Genomic DNA, 13,842 nt, shown 5'->3' with positions numbered 1-13,842 from the left:
CCTAAGATGGGCCATAGCTCCTGCTGTGGTTTCTGTCTGTTTAAGACTGTTTTTTTCTTTTTTTCTGGAGTAGGAAACCCTTTTAGTGGTATTCTTAGTGCAGTCTCTTTTCAAATGATTTTGCATTTTCACAGAATCTTCAGTGGAGGGGTTCTTGTCTTCAGAACTTCTTCCTTAGTTTCTCTACCTTTATAGTTGACATATTTTTCTTCACCAAACCCAGTCCCTATCTTTTTGATCTCTCACTGTAGAACTGAATAAAAACAGAGAGCAGTAGCCATGACATAACTTGAATGCTGTGCTGTCTTGAAATGTCCTCCACCAAAGAAGTTAGTCCACATGAATTCCCAGCAGCTGTGAGTATATGTGTAAGATCAAACTGGCCAGAATCCCAGCATGAATGGGAGAGGAGCCGTGAAGTCCCACCCATAGCTGAGGAGCTATTTTCATAACTCATGGCTACAGAAATAAGCGGGAGTCAGTTTTCTTCAAAGATATGGCCCCTGAGAGGCTACATATACTCCCACAGATGTTCCTACTTCCCTGTACCTACAGGAAGCACTAAGTGGACTCAGTGGATTAAAAAACAAAAGCCTATCAAGTTGGAGGGAAAAGTGACAAAAAGCATAAAGGAGGAATTAGAATGAATGAGGAATGCATTTGACCAAAACAGAAGTTACATATGAAATCAAAGTGTTGCCTAAGTTTATATATATTGTGTTTACAATAAATAAATAAATTAAGTAAAGTAGCCCATTACCTTTTAATTCAGTCTTGTCCAATTTCTCAGGACATGGGCAGAATGCAGCCATATTCTTTGCCTGACTAAAGCCTGGCTTCTGTTCCAGATCCTGATAGTGCCCTTGGTCTCCTCTGAAACCTCATGAATTGACTCTCCACATCTGTAGTTCTGACTGTATTCTTGTCTTCTGAACTCCTACCAGAATAGTCCATTAAACTTTGCTCACAGCTATTTTAGGACCTCTCTAGGCCATAGTTCCAAAGAGTCATGGTCAGGTTTATGTTGGTTACTTTTCTTGTTGTTATGATAAAATACCTATAAAAAGCAGTTTAAGAAAGAAGGATTTATTGTGGCTCACAGTTTTGTCTGAGGGTACAGTGCATCACAGCAGGAAAGGCATGACAGGAGGAACATGAGACAACTGTTCATGTTCTGCCCACAATCAGCAACCGGAGTAACAAATGCATCTATTTAGCTGCTTTCTCTTTTGAGCACACCACAACCCCAGCCCATGGAATGAGTGGTGATGCTTATATTTAGGGTAAGTCTTCCTACCTCAGTGAACACAGTGTAGAAAATTCCTCACAGATATGCCCAGAGGTTTGTTTCTAAGGTGGTTTTTGATATTGGAAGATGACAATCAATATGGACTGTCCACATTTTCTCATCTTATGTGGTAGTCTTTTAGCCAGCCCATTGCCAAAGTATGCTCTCAGTAAACAAATAAGGAATAAGTCAGTAAGTTGTGAGTGCTCTAGAATACTCCCTTTTTTGGAAGCAGTGGGCACTTGGTTAAGTCTTTGAAAAGACATATTGTCTTTTCTGCTTTCTATACCAATTGATAATGATTCTTGATAATGAGACATTTGATTTGATCAGCAAGGTAGAATAATTGAATCCTGTTGTTTTAGAAATATAAAGCTTGACAGATCCTTTGTGAATTCTTTTTATTATTCTTTTACTTTTGAGATTATAATATAATTATATCATTTACCCCTTCTCTTTCTTCCAAACCTCACTCCCAGTTGTTCCTCTTGTTCAAATTCATGGCTTTTTCTTTTATTAGTTATTGTTACATAATTTGGTGTGTGTGTGTGTGTGTGTGTGTACATATATATTCTAAATACAACCTGCTCAGTTTGTATTTTGGTTTTCATGAGTTACCACTGGTATTGAATAACTAATGGGTGTAGTCTTTCTTCCTTGGGAAGACTGATTTGTTTTACTCTCCGCATTCCTTATTTGCCTCTAGCTCTTTGTGAAGAGTTGAGGCCTCATGGGCTTTCCCCAGTCCAAATTAACATGCCTGTTATTGTTGTCCTTGTTCAGCTCATGTTAACGCAGTCATGTTAGTAAGACTTTGTGGGTGTAGCTTTTTACAATCCTAGAAGACACAATCTCACAGCACTCCCATAATCCTCTGGCTCTTACAGTCTTCTGCTCCCTTACCCCCCACAATGATCCCTAAGCTTTAGCTGAGAGAGTTGTTTTGTAGATGTATCACTTGGGACTGGGCTCTAAAATTATGCATTTGATTCCTTATGGTTCTGTTGCAAAGAAAAGTTTCTTTGTTGAGGGGTAAGGACTACACTTGTCTGTGGATATGAGGCAAGTGGTCCTCATGCAATGCTGCTAATTGTCATTGTTTATAGGCATCATAGCTGAGTAGGACCCTTGGTTGCTTCCCTCCTTTGGAAGCTTACATGGCTTCTTCTGGTACTAGGAAAGCTAGTCCTCCAGGTCTTTCAAGTCAGTTCCAGTCCCAGGGATTTTGAGGGCCTGTATCTTAAATGTACAGTGTCTTCAGTAATAGGAATTTTAAAGTGATAACAGTAGTCTAGCCCTGACCAGCTGAAAAGAGACTTCTCATACTGGCGTTAAGGTTTCTGTTAGATGTTCTTTGGCTTTTGGAGGGAGCGTTCTCAGCCCAGATGGGAAACTTTCATTTAAACTATGTATGTTATTCATACACACATGAATTACAGACTTTTGAACTGTTAAATAATACTTAGCCATTGTGATATGTGAAGTAAACAAACAGAGGAATACATTTAGAAATCTATGAAACAGTGAGAATATAAATGCAGCTATTTGAATATTTTGTAATTTACAACTGTTATTAATAAATTTTATTCTGAAAAAGACTTTATAATGCTAAATATTATAAAATTAAATTAAAATTTGATAATAGTACTTAACATATTCTCATTTAAAATGTCTGATTAATAGAAATCTAAATATTTTTACTTCATTGTTTTTATAGGAGGTTCGTAAAGTAAATGAAAGCATCAAGTATAACCACCCATTAAGAAAATGTGTTGATACAATACTTAAAAAGGTAATCATATTACATTGTTTCCAGTTTTTCTTATAAATTTTATATACTTTTATAAATTAATATTTCACATAGGAAAAGTATGATTAAATCATGTAATCGAGGTTTTTCCAGATGGGTTTTCATGTAACTCTTCACCATAAACAAATAGTAATTTATATATATATTTTATTTTTTTTGCTGCTGTAAATTTGATAGTAATTATTGACAGCATTTTCCCTTGAAATGTGAAGATAGCAGTAACACTGAGTAGCATGCAACAGTTGCTAGATGGCACAGTGACAGAGGTAGATCTTCACAGTACTATATGTTATCATTCAAGGCATATCTCCTTTAGGAAGATAAACTCGGGTCTCAGTAATTCTTGCAGCCAGCTTCTCACATGTAATTTAATGATGTTTTATGTATTGTGAAATAAATTATATGAATATTTAATAATCCATATTGTTATGATTTTGATGGAGCTGTATTGCAGGTATATTTGTATATTTCTAAAATAATTATTTTGGAAAGTTCCATAGTTACCTTTTATGTATACAAGGTACCAATGAAATTTGTCTTCTTCTGCATTCTAAATCTATTCTACTGGTTATTAGTAGCTACTGTTCCTTTAGTTAAAGTCATAGTAATAAGAATAAATTTTCTAAACATTTTTCTCACATATGCTATTTTTGAAATCTAGTTAGGAAGGTTAATGAACTTGCACAGCTCCATACAGGTAATGAGTAACTGGTAGTATGGCAGATAATCCTAATTATATCTATTTTTGCATGCTGTGGCTTTCAGAAATTACGAATGTCAAATTTTCGTGATTCTCTTTTATTATTTAGGAAAGTAATTGAGGTTTCATCAGGTGACTGTCATTAGAGTAATCTCTCAGATAGTTGTTACTTCACGTAGGCAAGCTCCCTCGCCTTTCCAGTCTCAAGTCAGTACATCTGAGCATGAAGATGAATCTTACAGAGTGAGAAGAGACTCAGCATGCCTTTGAAATATTCCCTAAAGTGCTAGCTAGTGAAGGAAACCTAATCAATTTCAGATGTCAGGAAAAGACAAAAATATTTTTGAGAAAATAAAAAATTTCCAGAATGGGATATTCTTAATAAAAATAAACTTTTAATATAATATTAAAATTTCATAAAATGTTTTTTGTTTAGTGTCCTACAGATTATCAGGAAAAGATGGGAAGGAATATGGATGATTATGAAGATTTTGACGAAAAGCGTAATACCTACCCAAGTGAAAAGAGTTTGGTAAAATTGCATAAACAGGTAATTTAATGATTAATTGTTGCTGTTTTACATACAGTTAGAGGATGTGAACTAGATTTATAATTATTGCCTAGGCTTTCTTCATGTTGGCTCAGTAGTTAAACTGCTTGTATCTCAAGTTTGAGGAACTGAGCTCAGTCTCTAGTGCCCATGTGTAAAGCCAGGCAGGGTGGTATGCACTTCAGTTCCCAGTGCTTGGGAGGAGAGGAGGACCGGTGGCCAGGCAGGTTAGCCTAGTCCAAGAGCCCAGTTCAGTGAGAGACCGCGTGTCAAAACAGGGGGAAGATACCTGATGCCGACCTCTGTCTTCCATATGCCCACAGCCATACATGCAAGCACCCCCTCCCCAAACAGCTGTGCATGCAAGCGAAATATATGTCTAAAACTATTGCTCTTGTTCTTATTGTTGTTGAAATATTTTAACTTTGTGTTTCTGGGCAGAGATACTCTTGGCAACTGGATATAATGATTATACCCATTCTATTTAAGAAGTATTTAGTCATTTCAAAATGTTAACATTCTTGGCTTCATTTAGAAAATGCCATTAGTATTACTTTATTAAGACAAAGAAAAACAACCCCTATTCTCAAGCAGAAAGTTGGCTCACTGTTCATTCATACTGACAAGCTTATCCCTCTTCTCTTCCAGGTGATTTATTCAGTTCAAAGACACCGTCGAACTCAAGTGCAATGGCAAATTCTTTTGGAACAGGCATTCTATCTAGAAGATGTAGCCAAAAATGAAACTAGTGCAACTCATCAATTTGTTCATACCTTTCAGTCACCTGAGCCAGAAAATCGATTTATCCAATACTTTTATAATCCTACCGTTGGTATGTAATTTTACGTAAATTTCAAAGTTAATTTTTCTACAAGGAATATGTATGGTTCAATACCAAGTTGACTTTTACTTGTATGTTAATTTATTTTATAAGGTAATATTAGATATCTGATAAATTTACCCCAAAATAATTATTTTACTTCTAATTGTTTTTCTACCAAAAATCATTGGTCGCCTGGATTTTTTTTTCTTTTTATGTAGGGTGGGATCCCATGACATTTCCCCTCATCTAAGTTATCATCTCTATTGATATCGCCATTGCTGCAGTCTTGTTTATAGAGCCATTTAGGAAGGACCATTTCCTCACAGACTTCCTGCTATTCTGGTTTTTACAATCTTTCTGTTCTTCCTTCCATGATATTGCTGAGTCATAGATATAGGAGCTGTAATATATTTTTAAAAATACAAATAAAATATTTGATTACAAAACAGGTTGCATAAAATACATTTTATAATTTTTATAGAAGGTGTTTGAAATATCTATTTCCACCAACAATGAGTCTCACTATAAATGTATATCATGGCTTGAACTTTTTTAAACTTCCTAATATATTTATCCCTGTGATTTAAATATGTATGCATATACAAAATATAATTATAAACCAATTTGCATACCTGAACAAACGTGGTTAGAGATTTGGTAAGTGGGAGGAGCTTAAGTTTAGCTTGTAATTGGTGAATGATGTCATAGACAGGAAAATATTGAAGCCATAGAGAACTCTAGAGCAGTATTCATGGGTACAGATGAGATAGGAAATAGTGAATTGTGAAGAGAATGACCTTGCATTAGGAGGTGAGACAGACATACAGCTTTAGTGTGAGAAATGTAGTAAAAATGTTGGTAAATTTTCTTCTGACTGCTTATACATTCTTAAGAATGAACTGACAATAAGTACAGAGAAGGAGAGTCAGAACAAGTCATGTGGTGCAGACAACTATAGTCAGCTGTTCAGGTGTGCTAAGGGCCTGTTTGAAGATGACAGTTTAAAGTGAGAATAGTCAGTAAAGATGTGTCCTTCTTCTGCAGTATACATGAATACAGACTCAGAGTAACCAAGGAGTTGAACCAAACAGTGTGGTTTAGCCAAACAAATACAGTGAAGCAAGAGAGGGTAAAGGAATTGGGACTCGAGAGTAGTTATCCTCAAAGACTGTGGAATATGAGCTGGGAAAGGAACAAAGGAAAGACATTAAAATTGTTCAATAACAGTAAAAAGGTAAAAGAAATAAGCATTTTGTTTGTCTTGATAGTCAGTATGACTACAGGTGAGGGTGCTGGTTGGGGATGAGGATGATGGAACTGGGTGATACAGGAAAATTGCTGTTAGCAGTAAAAAGGTTTAGGGAAGACTATGGGAATGAGGAATTTGGTTAAAGTGGAGGACTAGAAGATTAACTCAATAAAAGACAGAAGATGAAAACAGTGACAGACCAGGCTGTTGAAAAAGAATTGTCTGTGTGGATGTTTATATAATCAAGAATTATGCTGAGGGTACAGTGAAAAGACAGTGAGCCTGGGTCTTACCTTTTCAATAAATGAAGGGAAAATGTAGCCTTGTTGTAGGCTGTAACTCAGTGGTAGACAATATGTTTAGCATACTAACCCTGGGTTCAGTCTTCAGTGGGATGAATGGATGGATGGATGGATGGATGGATGGATGGATGGATGGATGGATGGAGATCTTTTTCAATTTAGTGAGCTTTATTTTAACCTGTATGTTTTACCGAAATTCAGACTTAATAAAACCAGGATTTCAAAAATTATTTACATATTCCCAGGTTCTTTATATGCTAATAACATTTTATTAATTTTCTTTTTCTTTCTCTACATACATTTTCCTCTTAATGTTCCAGACATGTATCCATACATGAGGCCTTTTGTCCCATGGGAATTTCAGTGTACACTCTCTAAAAATACAGCTACTCAAGTGTAATTCTAAAATAATTAGAAAATTAACAAAAAAAATTTACTTTTATTTACATACCTTATCCATACTTTACTTAATTATGACAGTGATATTCTTTGGAAAAAAAAAAACTAAAGCACACATATTGTATTCAGTTGTCATATTTCTTAGTATTTTTTGAATCAACCCCATGTGTTTTATTCTCGGTGTATTTTATAACATTGATGTTTATGGACAATACAGGCTAGTTCTTTGTTGAATGTCCCCAAACTGGAGTTTGCTGTATCCTCATGATTAGAAAGAGCTTATTTGTCATTTATAGGAATACCACAAAGGTGATGTCATGCTAGCTCAGTGCCTCAGAACAGGAAACACATGAGATAACAAGTTTCCACACCGCTGTTGATCATTTGGCTAGGGTCATGTCTGCTTTTCTGCTGTGAAGTTGCAATTTTTTTCTGTATTGTCTGATTGGCTTCTTGTTTGAAAGGCTGTAAATACTCTATTACTGATTTTGTTTTTCTGATTTTGTATTTTCCTTGTATTTTCCAGAATGGTACTGGGAATGCCTTTTGCGCCCATGGTTTCACAGGATTCTTGCCGTGGTTTTGTCCATCTTCTCTGTGATTGTTGTGTGGTCAGAGTGTACCTTCTTTAGCACAACTCCTGTCTTATCCCTCTTTGCAGTATTCATTCAGCTGGCAGAAAAAACATACAATTATATCTATATTGAGGTCAGTTTTTATACCAGTGACAAATATATATCTGTTTATACAGAAGCTTTAACTGTTGTATCTTTTCTCATGTTTCTTCTAGTAAGAATGAAAGTAGTGGAGTTTCCCACAGTTATTATTCTGACTTCCAAAACTGAGCTTCATCAATTTACCCAGACTATAAAAAGTAAGAGCTGTAGCTGATGATCAATAAAAAGTATAGGATAGTGAAAAAGCATTTTGTTTTGGTTTTTTTTTTTTTTTTTTTTTTTTTTTTTTTTTTTTTTTTTTTTTTTTGAGACAGGGTTTCTCTGTAGCCTGGGCTGTTCTGGACTCGCTTTATAGACCAGGCTGGTCTAGAACTCACAGAGGTCCTCCTGCCTCTGCTTCCGTAAGTGCTGGGGTTACAGGTGTGTGCCAATGTGCCTGGCAATGTAAAAGCATTTTAAGAGGATTTGATCCTATTTTGTCAATGAAACTTTGTACCTTACTGTCTTTATGTAGAGTTGTCAAGGGAATAGGTAAACAGTTTTCTTTAGGACTAAGAGTCAAAACTTTAGATCTAGGATATTGTACTGGTTGAAATGTAAATTTTTTCAAAATTTAGTTTTACTTATTTAAAAAAACACTATTGTTGTGTTTATATTTTAGAGCATCAGTAAATGTAGCTGGGGAAGAATAGTAATTTTTGTGACAGTAAATACAGTAAGAAAGTCCTAAATTAAGTTTTAACTATTTTTTCCAGATTGCTTGCTTCCTTTCCATCTTCTTCTTAAGTATCTGTGTTTATTCTACTGTGTTCAGGATTCGTGTATTTAACTACTATTACTTGGCTTCACATCATCAGACTGATGCTTATAGTCTTCTTTTCAGTGGCATGTAAGTAGAATTGGGCTTAGGAAAAATAAATGTCTCCATTTTATGTGCTAATTATAGATTTCTTATTTCTTTTTTAAAAAAACATTCTTATTTCTGTGGCTTTATTTATTTATTATTTATTTATTACGTATATGAGTGCTCTACCTGCGTGTACACCTGCATGCCAGAAGAGGTCATCAGATCCCAGTATAGATGGCTGTTAGCTACGATGTGGTTTCTGGAAATTGAACTCAGGATCTCTGAAAGAACAGATTGTGCTCTTAACCACTGAGCCATCTCTCGAGCCCAATTTCTTATTTCTTGTTCATGGATGTTACATGAACATATATTTCTGTGAGATAATTTTTGTTTTTTTGTTTTAGATGGATATTTGCTGATTACCAGCTAAATTTTGCTTGAAGTTTATGGTTAAATTAATAATGCTTTGTTAGGAGGGAAAAAGACACAGTGAGCCTAAATTTACCGATTTGAAACTTGGTATATGAACAATTGAAAGTTTAAAGGCGAAGTCAGATGTAAAGAGTGTTTTACAAGTCAGCAGCCTAAACTTAAATTGAACTTCTAAGACTACTAAGAGGAACATTATTTTTTTCCCTAGAGCAATTTAGAGGGCTGACTTTAGCTACAGGCAGGCTATCCAAGCTACTTATTAGTCGGGTATATTAGGTATTTATAATATAGGTAATAGGCTAGACTTAGGAAAGTTTAAAGTAATATCTGGTGTCAAAACTTTGTCTTATAAAATATCAAAACCACTGTGTTAGATTCTTCTGGCTGTTATAACATACCTGACACAAACAACTTAGGGGCAGAAATATTATGTCTTAATAGTTTCAGAGACTTTAGTCTTACCCATTGCTTGGTATTCATTGTTTTGGACCAGAATTGAGACTACGCATGGCAAGGAGGGTGAGTTGGAGCAGAGCTATCCACTTCATGGTATCTAGGAAGCAAACATGGACTGTCAGGACTCCCATACATGATACCTTTCCATTCTTACCTCTAGTGACCTGCTTCTTCTAGATAGGCCTTGCCTCCTAACAGTTATACCATCTCCTAAGCTGCCTTCTGAAGGTGAACCCTTCAACACATGAACCTGTGAAGTTCATTTCATATTTAAACTAGAACATAAATTTTTAGAAATTTACAGATACACCATATAACCCTCTTCAAGCTTCTCATCATAGTGTCATTGTCTGTAGTTGCTATACAATCAAAATTTACTGTATATTACTATTAGCAGCAATGTAGACTTTAATTAGTTTTTACATCTTCATCCTTCGTGTGTAGACTGCTTCATGTGTAGACTGCTACAGCTATCACCACCAACATACAGAGCTTTCTCTTAATACACACACAAAACTCTTTCAATATCACCTTTTATATTTAAACCTTTCATTCGCCCAGCCCCCATTTCTCTAACCTGCCTATGTAACATCCTCAATCTTAGCCAGAATGCTGAAAGCAGACATCCTGAGGCCGTAGTTAGTTATTTAAGCACTCATGTTCTTAAGGGAATTGTGATTAAAAGAATTTTATAATGTGTCTCCAGTCAGTGACTATAGTTGAAATAGATATGTGTATATGTACACACACACATACACAAATAGATGACAATGTAGTTACAATGATCTGAAATGTTCTTAATACATTTTACTATAGTGTAAAATGTGTTTTGTTGTATTTAAAATATATGTTACTGCTTTTAAATGTTTATTGTAGGTTATTTTGCCGTTTGACTCCTCCTTTATGTCTTAACTTCTTGGGGTTGACCCATATGGATTCATCCATCTCACACCAGAATACCCAGCCAACAGCATATACATCTGTGAGTATGCTTCTTTAGGTTCATTATCTCTGTAAGATGCTGTTATGAGTCATCTTCTATTGTCAGTAGAAAAGCTATGTAGCACATTGAACTTCTTTTTATCACTAAAGCCTTCACATAAAGGTTATGTGTGTAATTACTGATGATGGGGTTAAAGTGAGTTTTCTTTTAGAATTAATTATAAACATGTTTTTTGTTTATTTAGATTACTTAGATGAGCAGCATCAGAAACCTGCTTTATAGTAGCATGAGCATTTATATGCATAATCGTAATGCATGTGGTTTTATAGTAGTTATAAAATGCTAGATTTCTTTAGAAGAAAGCTGTAAAAGGAAGTTTAAGAAATTTGTACCACTTTGTCCTTGGTTTCTAAATCTTGAAAAGTCTAATATGTTGATATAACTTCCCGTGGGTAAATTTTCTAAAGATGGGAAGGAATTCAAATATGGAACTGTACTGATTCAACTCTTCTCTTGCTCTTCAGATCATGGGTTCCATGAAAGTCTTATCCTTTATTGCAGATGGATTCTATATCTATTATCCTATGTTGGTGGTAATTCTCTGCATTGCTACGTATTTTAGGTAAGAACATTACTTTTTCTCATATTCTTAGTTGGATAGAGATATCCTTTTCCCTTAAAACTCTATTGAGTATTTACTGGCTTTGTTTTAGCTATTTGTGTTTTGGGAGGTTGTGGGAACTAGGATAGTTTTAAGAGACTTTTTGAGTATTGAGTCGGGTTCTTCATCTGGAGATAGTCAAAGTACAATTATTCTGTTACAATTATGTAAGCCACAGAGTGATGAGATTAGTTGTAGGATGGTAACTCTGAAGTTTTGGGCTGTGACACTAAAAACCAGCAGGCTTTCTAATACCCTTCAGACCTAGCTAATAACTTAACGTAACTTATTTTTGTTGCTGGGTTTCTATATCCTGCAGATGATAGATAGCCAATATAAAGGAACACTTATAATCAAGACACACATGTAAAGTTGGATCATACACACACACACACACACACACACACACACACACACTCACACACACACACACCCTTCCCTAGGCTTAGAAGGTACAAAGGCTATTATTTTTGTGGGCTTAAAGAAGATTATAGGCTCTTGGCAAAAGAAAGATTCAAAAAGGTTAAAGCTACTACAGAAATAGGCTCAAACCAGCCATAGTTACCCATAAAAGACCTATACAAGATCAGGCTAGCAATAGTTCCTGCAGAGATGGAGATTGTCCTCCAGGCCTCCTCTCTTCCTGAGGAGTGATTGGTGGTTGGTAGGTGCTCTGGAAGCGAGATATCCTTTGAGGCTGAGGTAGGTTTCCCATGCTCCAGTGGCTGTCCCTACACCTGTGCATGTATGGAAAGCACTCACTTTACTTAGTGGATTATTTTTTTAGAAAAAGATGTAATTTAAGGGGGAAGGTGTTAGGAAGTATGAGGACAGTTGGAGGGAGAAAATGGGGATTATATATAATCGTATTCATTGTATACATGTATGAAATTCTCAATTAAAACAAAGAGTTAATGGAAAGATACACTTGCCTTAGCACCCCCCTCTTTCTTATTCTCATTCCTCACTCTCATATTCCTGCCCTTGCTTACTGATTCAGTGTCCCAAGACATCTAAAATACTGCTTTTATAAAAATATTTCATTAATATAAATTATTTTAAAAAGACTATAATTTAAGACTGTTAGATGAGAATGATGGCACATCTATAATCCCAGGGTTTTGTAGGCTAAGATAGAAGTATCACATGTTCAAAGTCAGCTTGGGCTACATAGCAAGACCGTGTTTCAAGAGAAGAAACATATATAAAATAAAGTATACTATAAAAATATTAACATGAACTGACATTAAAACTATTGTTTTTAGTTTTTCCTTTAAGGTAGAAAAAAACAACAGAATTTCTATTTAATGCTGTTTTGATTATATGTTTACTCATTTAAAAATTTTATGAAAGTGTTAATGGAACATTATGAACTTATCTTTTATAAATACATATTTTCAAGGTAATTGGTATATTGGCAATATTAGCCAATTTTGAGATGAAATGGTTCTATGGCTCAAAGAAATATAAATTAGTATAAAGCTTTGTCAAATGTAAAATCCTAAAATAAAAGAAAACGGAAAGGCGATGTAAAAAGTAACCGTGGGACTGGGATGTAGCTCGATGGTGCAGTATGCCCATTGAGAATGCCCAGCACTCTAGGTCTCATCTCCAGCAGTGCGTGTGGCATGCACACACACCCCCTAAAGGAAGAAAAAGCATTAAAGGTTCCTTTCTAAGCTGGGAATGGTGGTGTGTGCTTCACATGGGCAGCAGGAAGACCTGCCTTTTGAAAGCAGCCTGAGCTTCATAGTGACCTTAAGGTTCTAATGTGAGTCTGTCTCAAAGGAAGGAGCTTTAGTCAAAGCTATACACGTATTCTTCTTGTGTAACAACAGCACATATTCTGAGCTAGCCAGATATTTACACATTTCTTAATGTAAATCAGATTTTTATTTTAACTGCTATTTTTCTTTACACGCACACACACACTCATATACACACACCTCTTTTTCCAGTTCCTCAGTTGTATTTCTGTACATATAAAGTTATAAATATTTATTTCTTAGGGTTATGTAAAAATTAAGTATGAGTGAATTGTCCGTTCCATAGTATGATTTCTTTTTGTTTGTTTTTACAAGATAGGGTTTCTCTGAGTAACTCTGGCAGTATGTAGACCAGGCTGGCCTAGAACTCAGAGATCTGCCTGCCTTGCCTTCAGAATGCTGGGTTTAAAGGTGTGCACCCAGGGAAATGCTAATTTTATGTGTATATTTCAGTATTGAAACTGCCCTTTGAATACTTTTTAAAAAATTTTTTATTAATTACACTTTATTCACTTTGTATCCCCCCTGTGGTTCCCTCTCTCCTTCCGTCCCAATCCCTCCCTTCCTGCACCCTCTGCATGCATGCCCCTCCCCAAGTCCACGGATAGGGTAGGACTTCTTTTCCTTCCTTCTGATCCTAGTCAATTAGGTCTCATCAGGAGTGGCTGCATTGTCTTCTTCTGTGGCCTGGTAATGCTGCTTCCTCCTCAGCGGGAGGTAATTAAAGAACAGGCCATTCAGTTCATGTCAGAAACAGTCTCTGTTCCTATTACAGTGGAACCCACTTGGATACTGAACTGCCATGGGCTTCATCTGTGCAGGGGTCTTAGGTTATCTCCATGCATAGTCCTTGGTTGGAGTATCAGTCTCAGGAAAGACCCCTGTGCTCAGATTTTTTGGTTCTGTTGCTCTCCTTGTGGAATTCCTGTCCTCTCCAGA

General features: G+C 35.7%; 1 protein-coding gene across 1 annotated transcript in view; it reads left to right on the top strand.

Moving 5' to 3' along the window:
• Positions 1-13,842, top strand: part of Lmbrd2 (LMBR1 domain containing 2) — a 66,126-nt gene that overhangs the window by 33,275 nt on the left and 19,009 nt on the right. The window contains exons 7-13 of the mRNA XM_055601045.1: positions 3,006-3,080; positions 4,235-4,348; positions 4,997-5,180; positions 7,648-7,829; positions 8,554-8,687; positions 10,410-10,515; positions 11,001-11,098. Of these exons, the coding sequence (XP_055457020.1) occupies positions 3,006-3,080; positions 4,235-4,348; positions 4,997-5,180; positions 7,648-7,829; positions 8,554-8,687; positions 10,410-10,515; positions 11,001-11,098 (893 nt within the window). The remainder of the gene's footprint in view (positions 1-3,005; positions 3,081-4,234; positions 4,349-4,996; positions 5,181-7,647; positions 7,830-8,553; positions 8,688-10,409; positions 10,516-11,000; positions 11,099-13,842) is intronic.

This window comes from Psammomys obesus, unplaced genomic scaffold (assembly GCF_907164565.1).
Source record: "Psammomys obesus unplaced genomic scaffold, mPsaObe1.curated_primary_1811, whole genome shotgun sequence".
Taxonomy (NCBI): Eukaryota; Metazoa; Chordata; class Mammalia; order Rodentia; family Muridae; genus Psammomys; species Psammomys obesus.
Note: the sequence above shows the minus strand (reverse complement) of the source record. Positions and strands in the feature narration are given on the sequence as shown.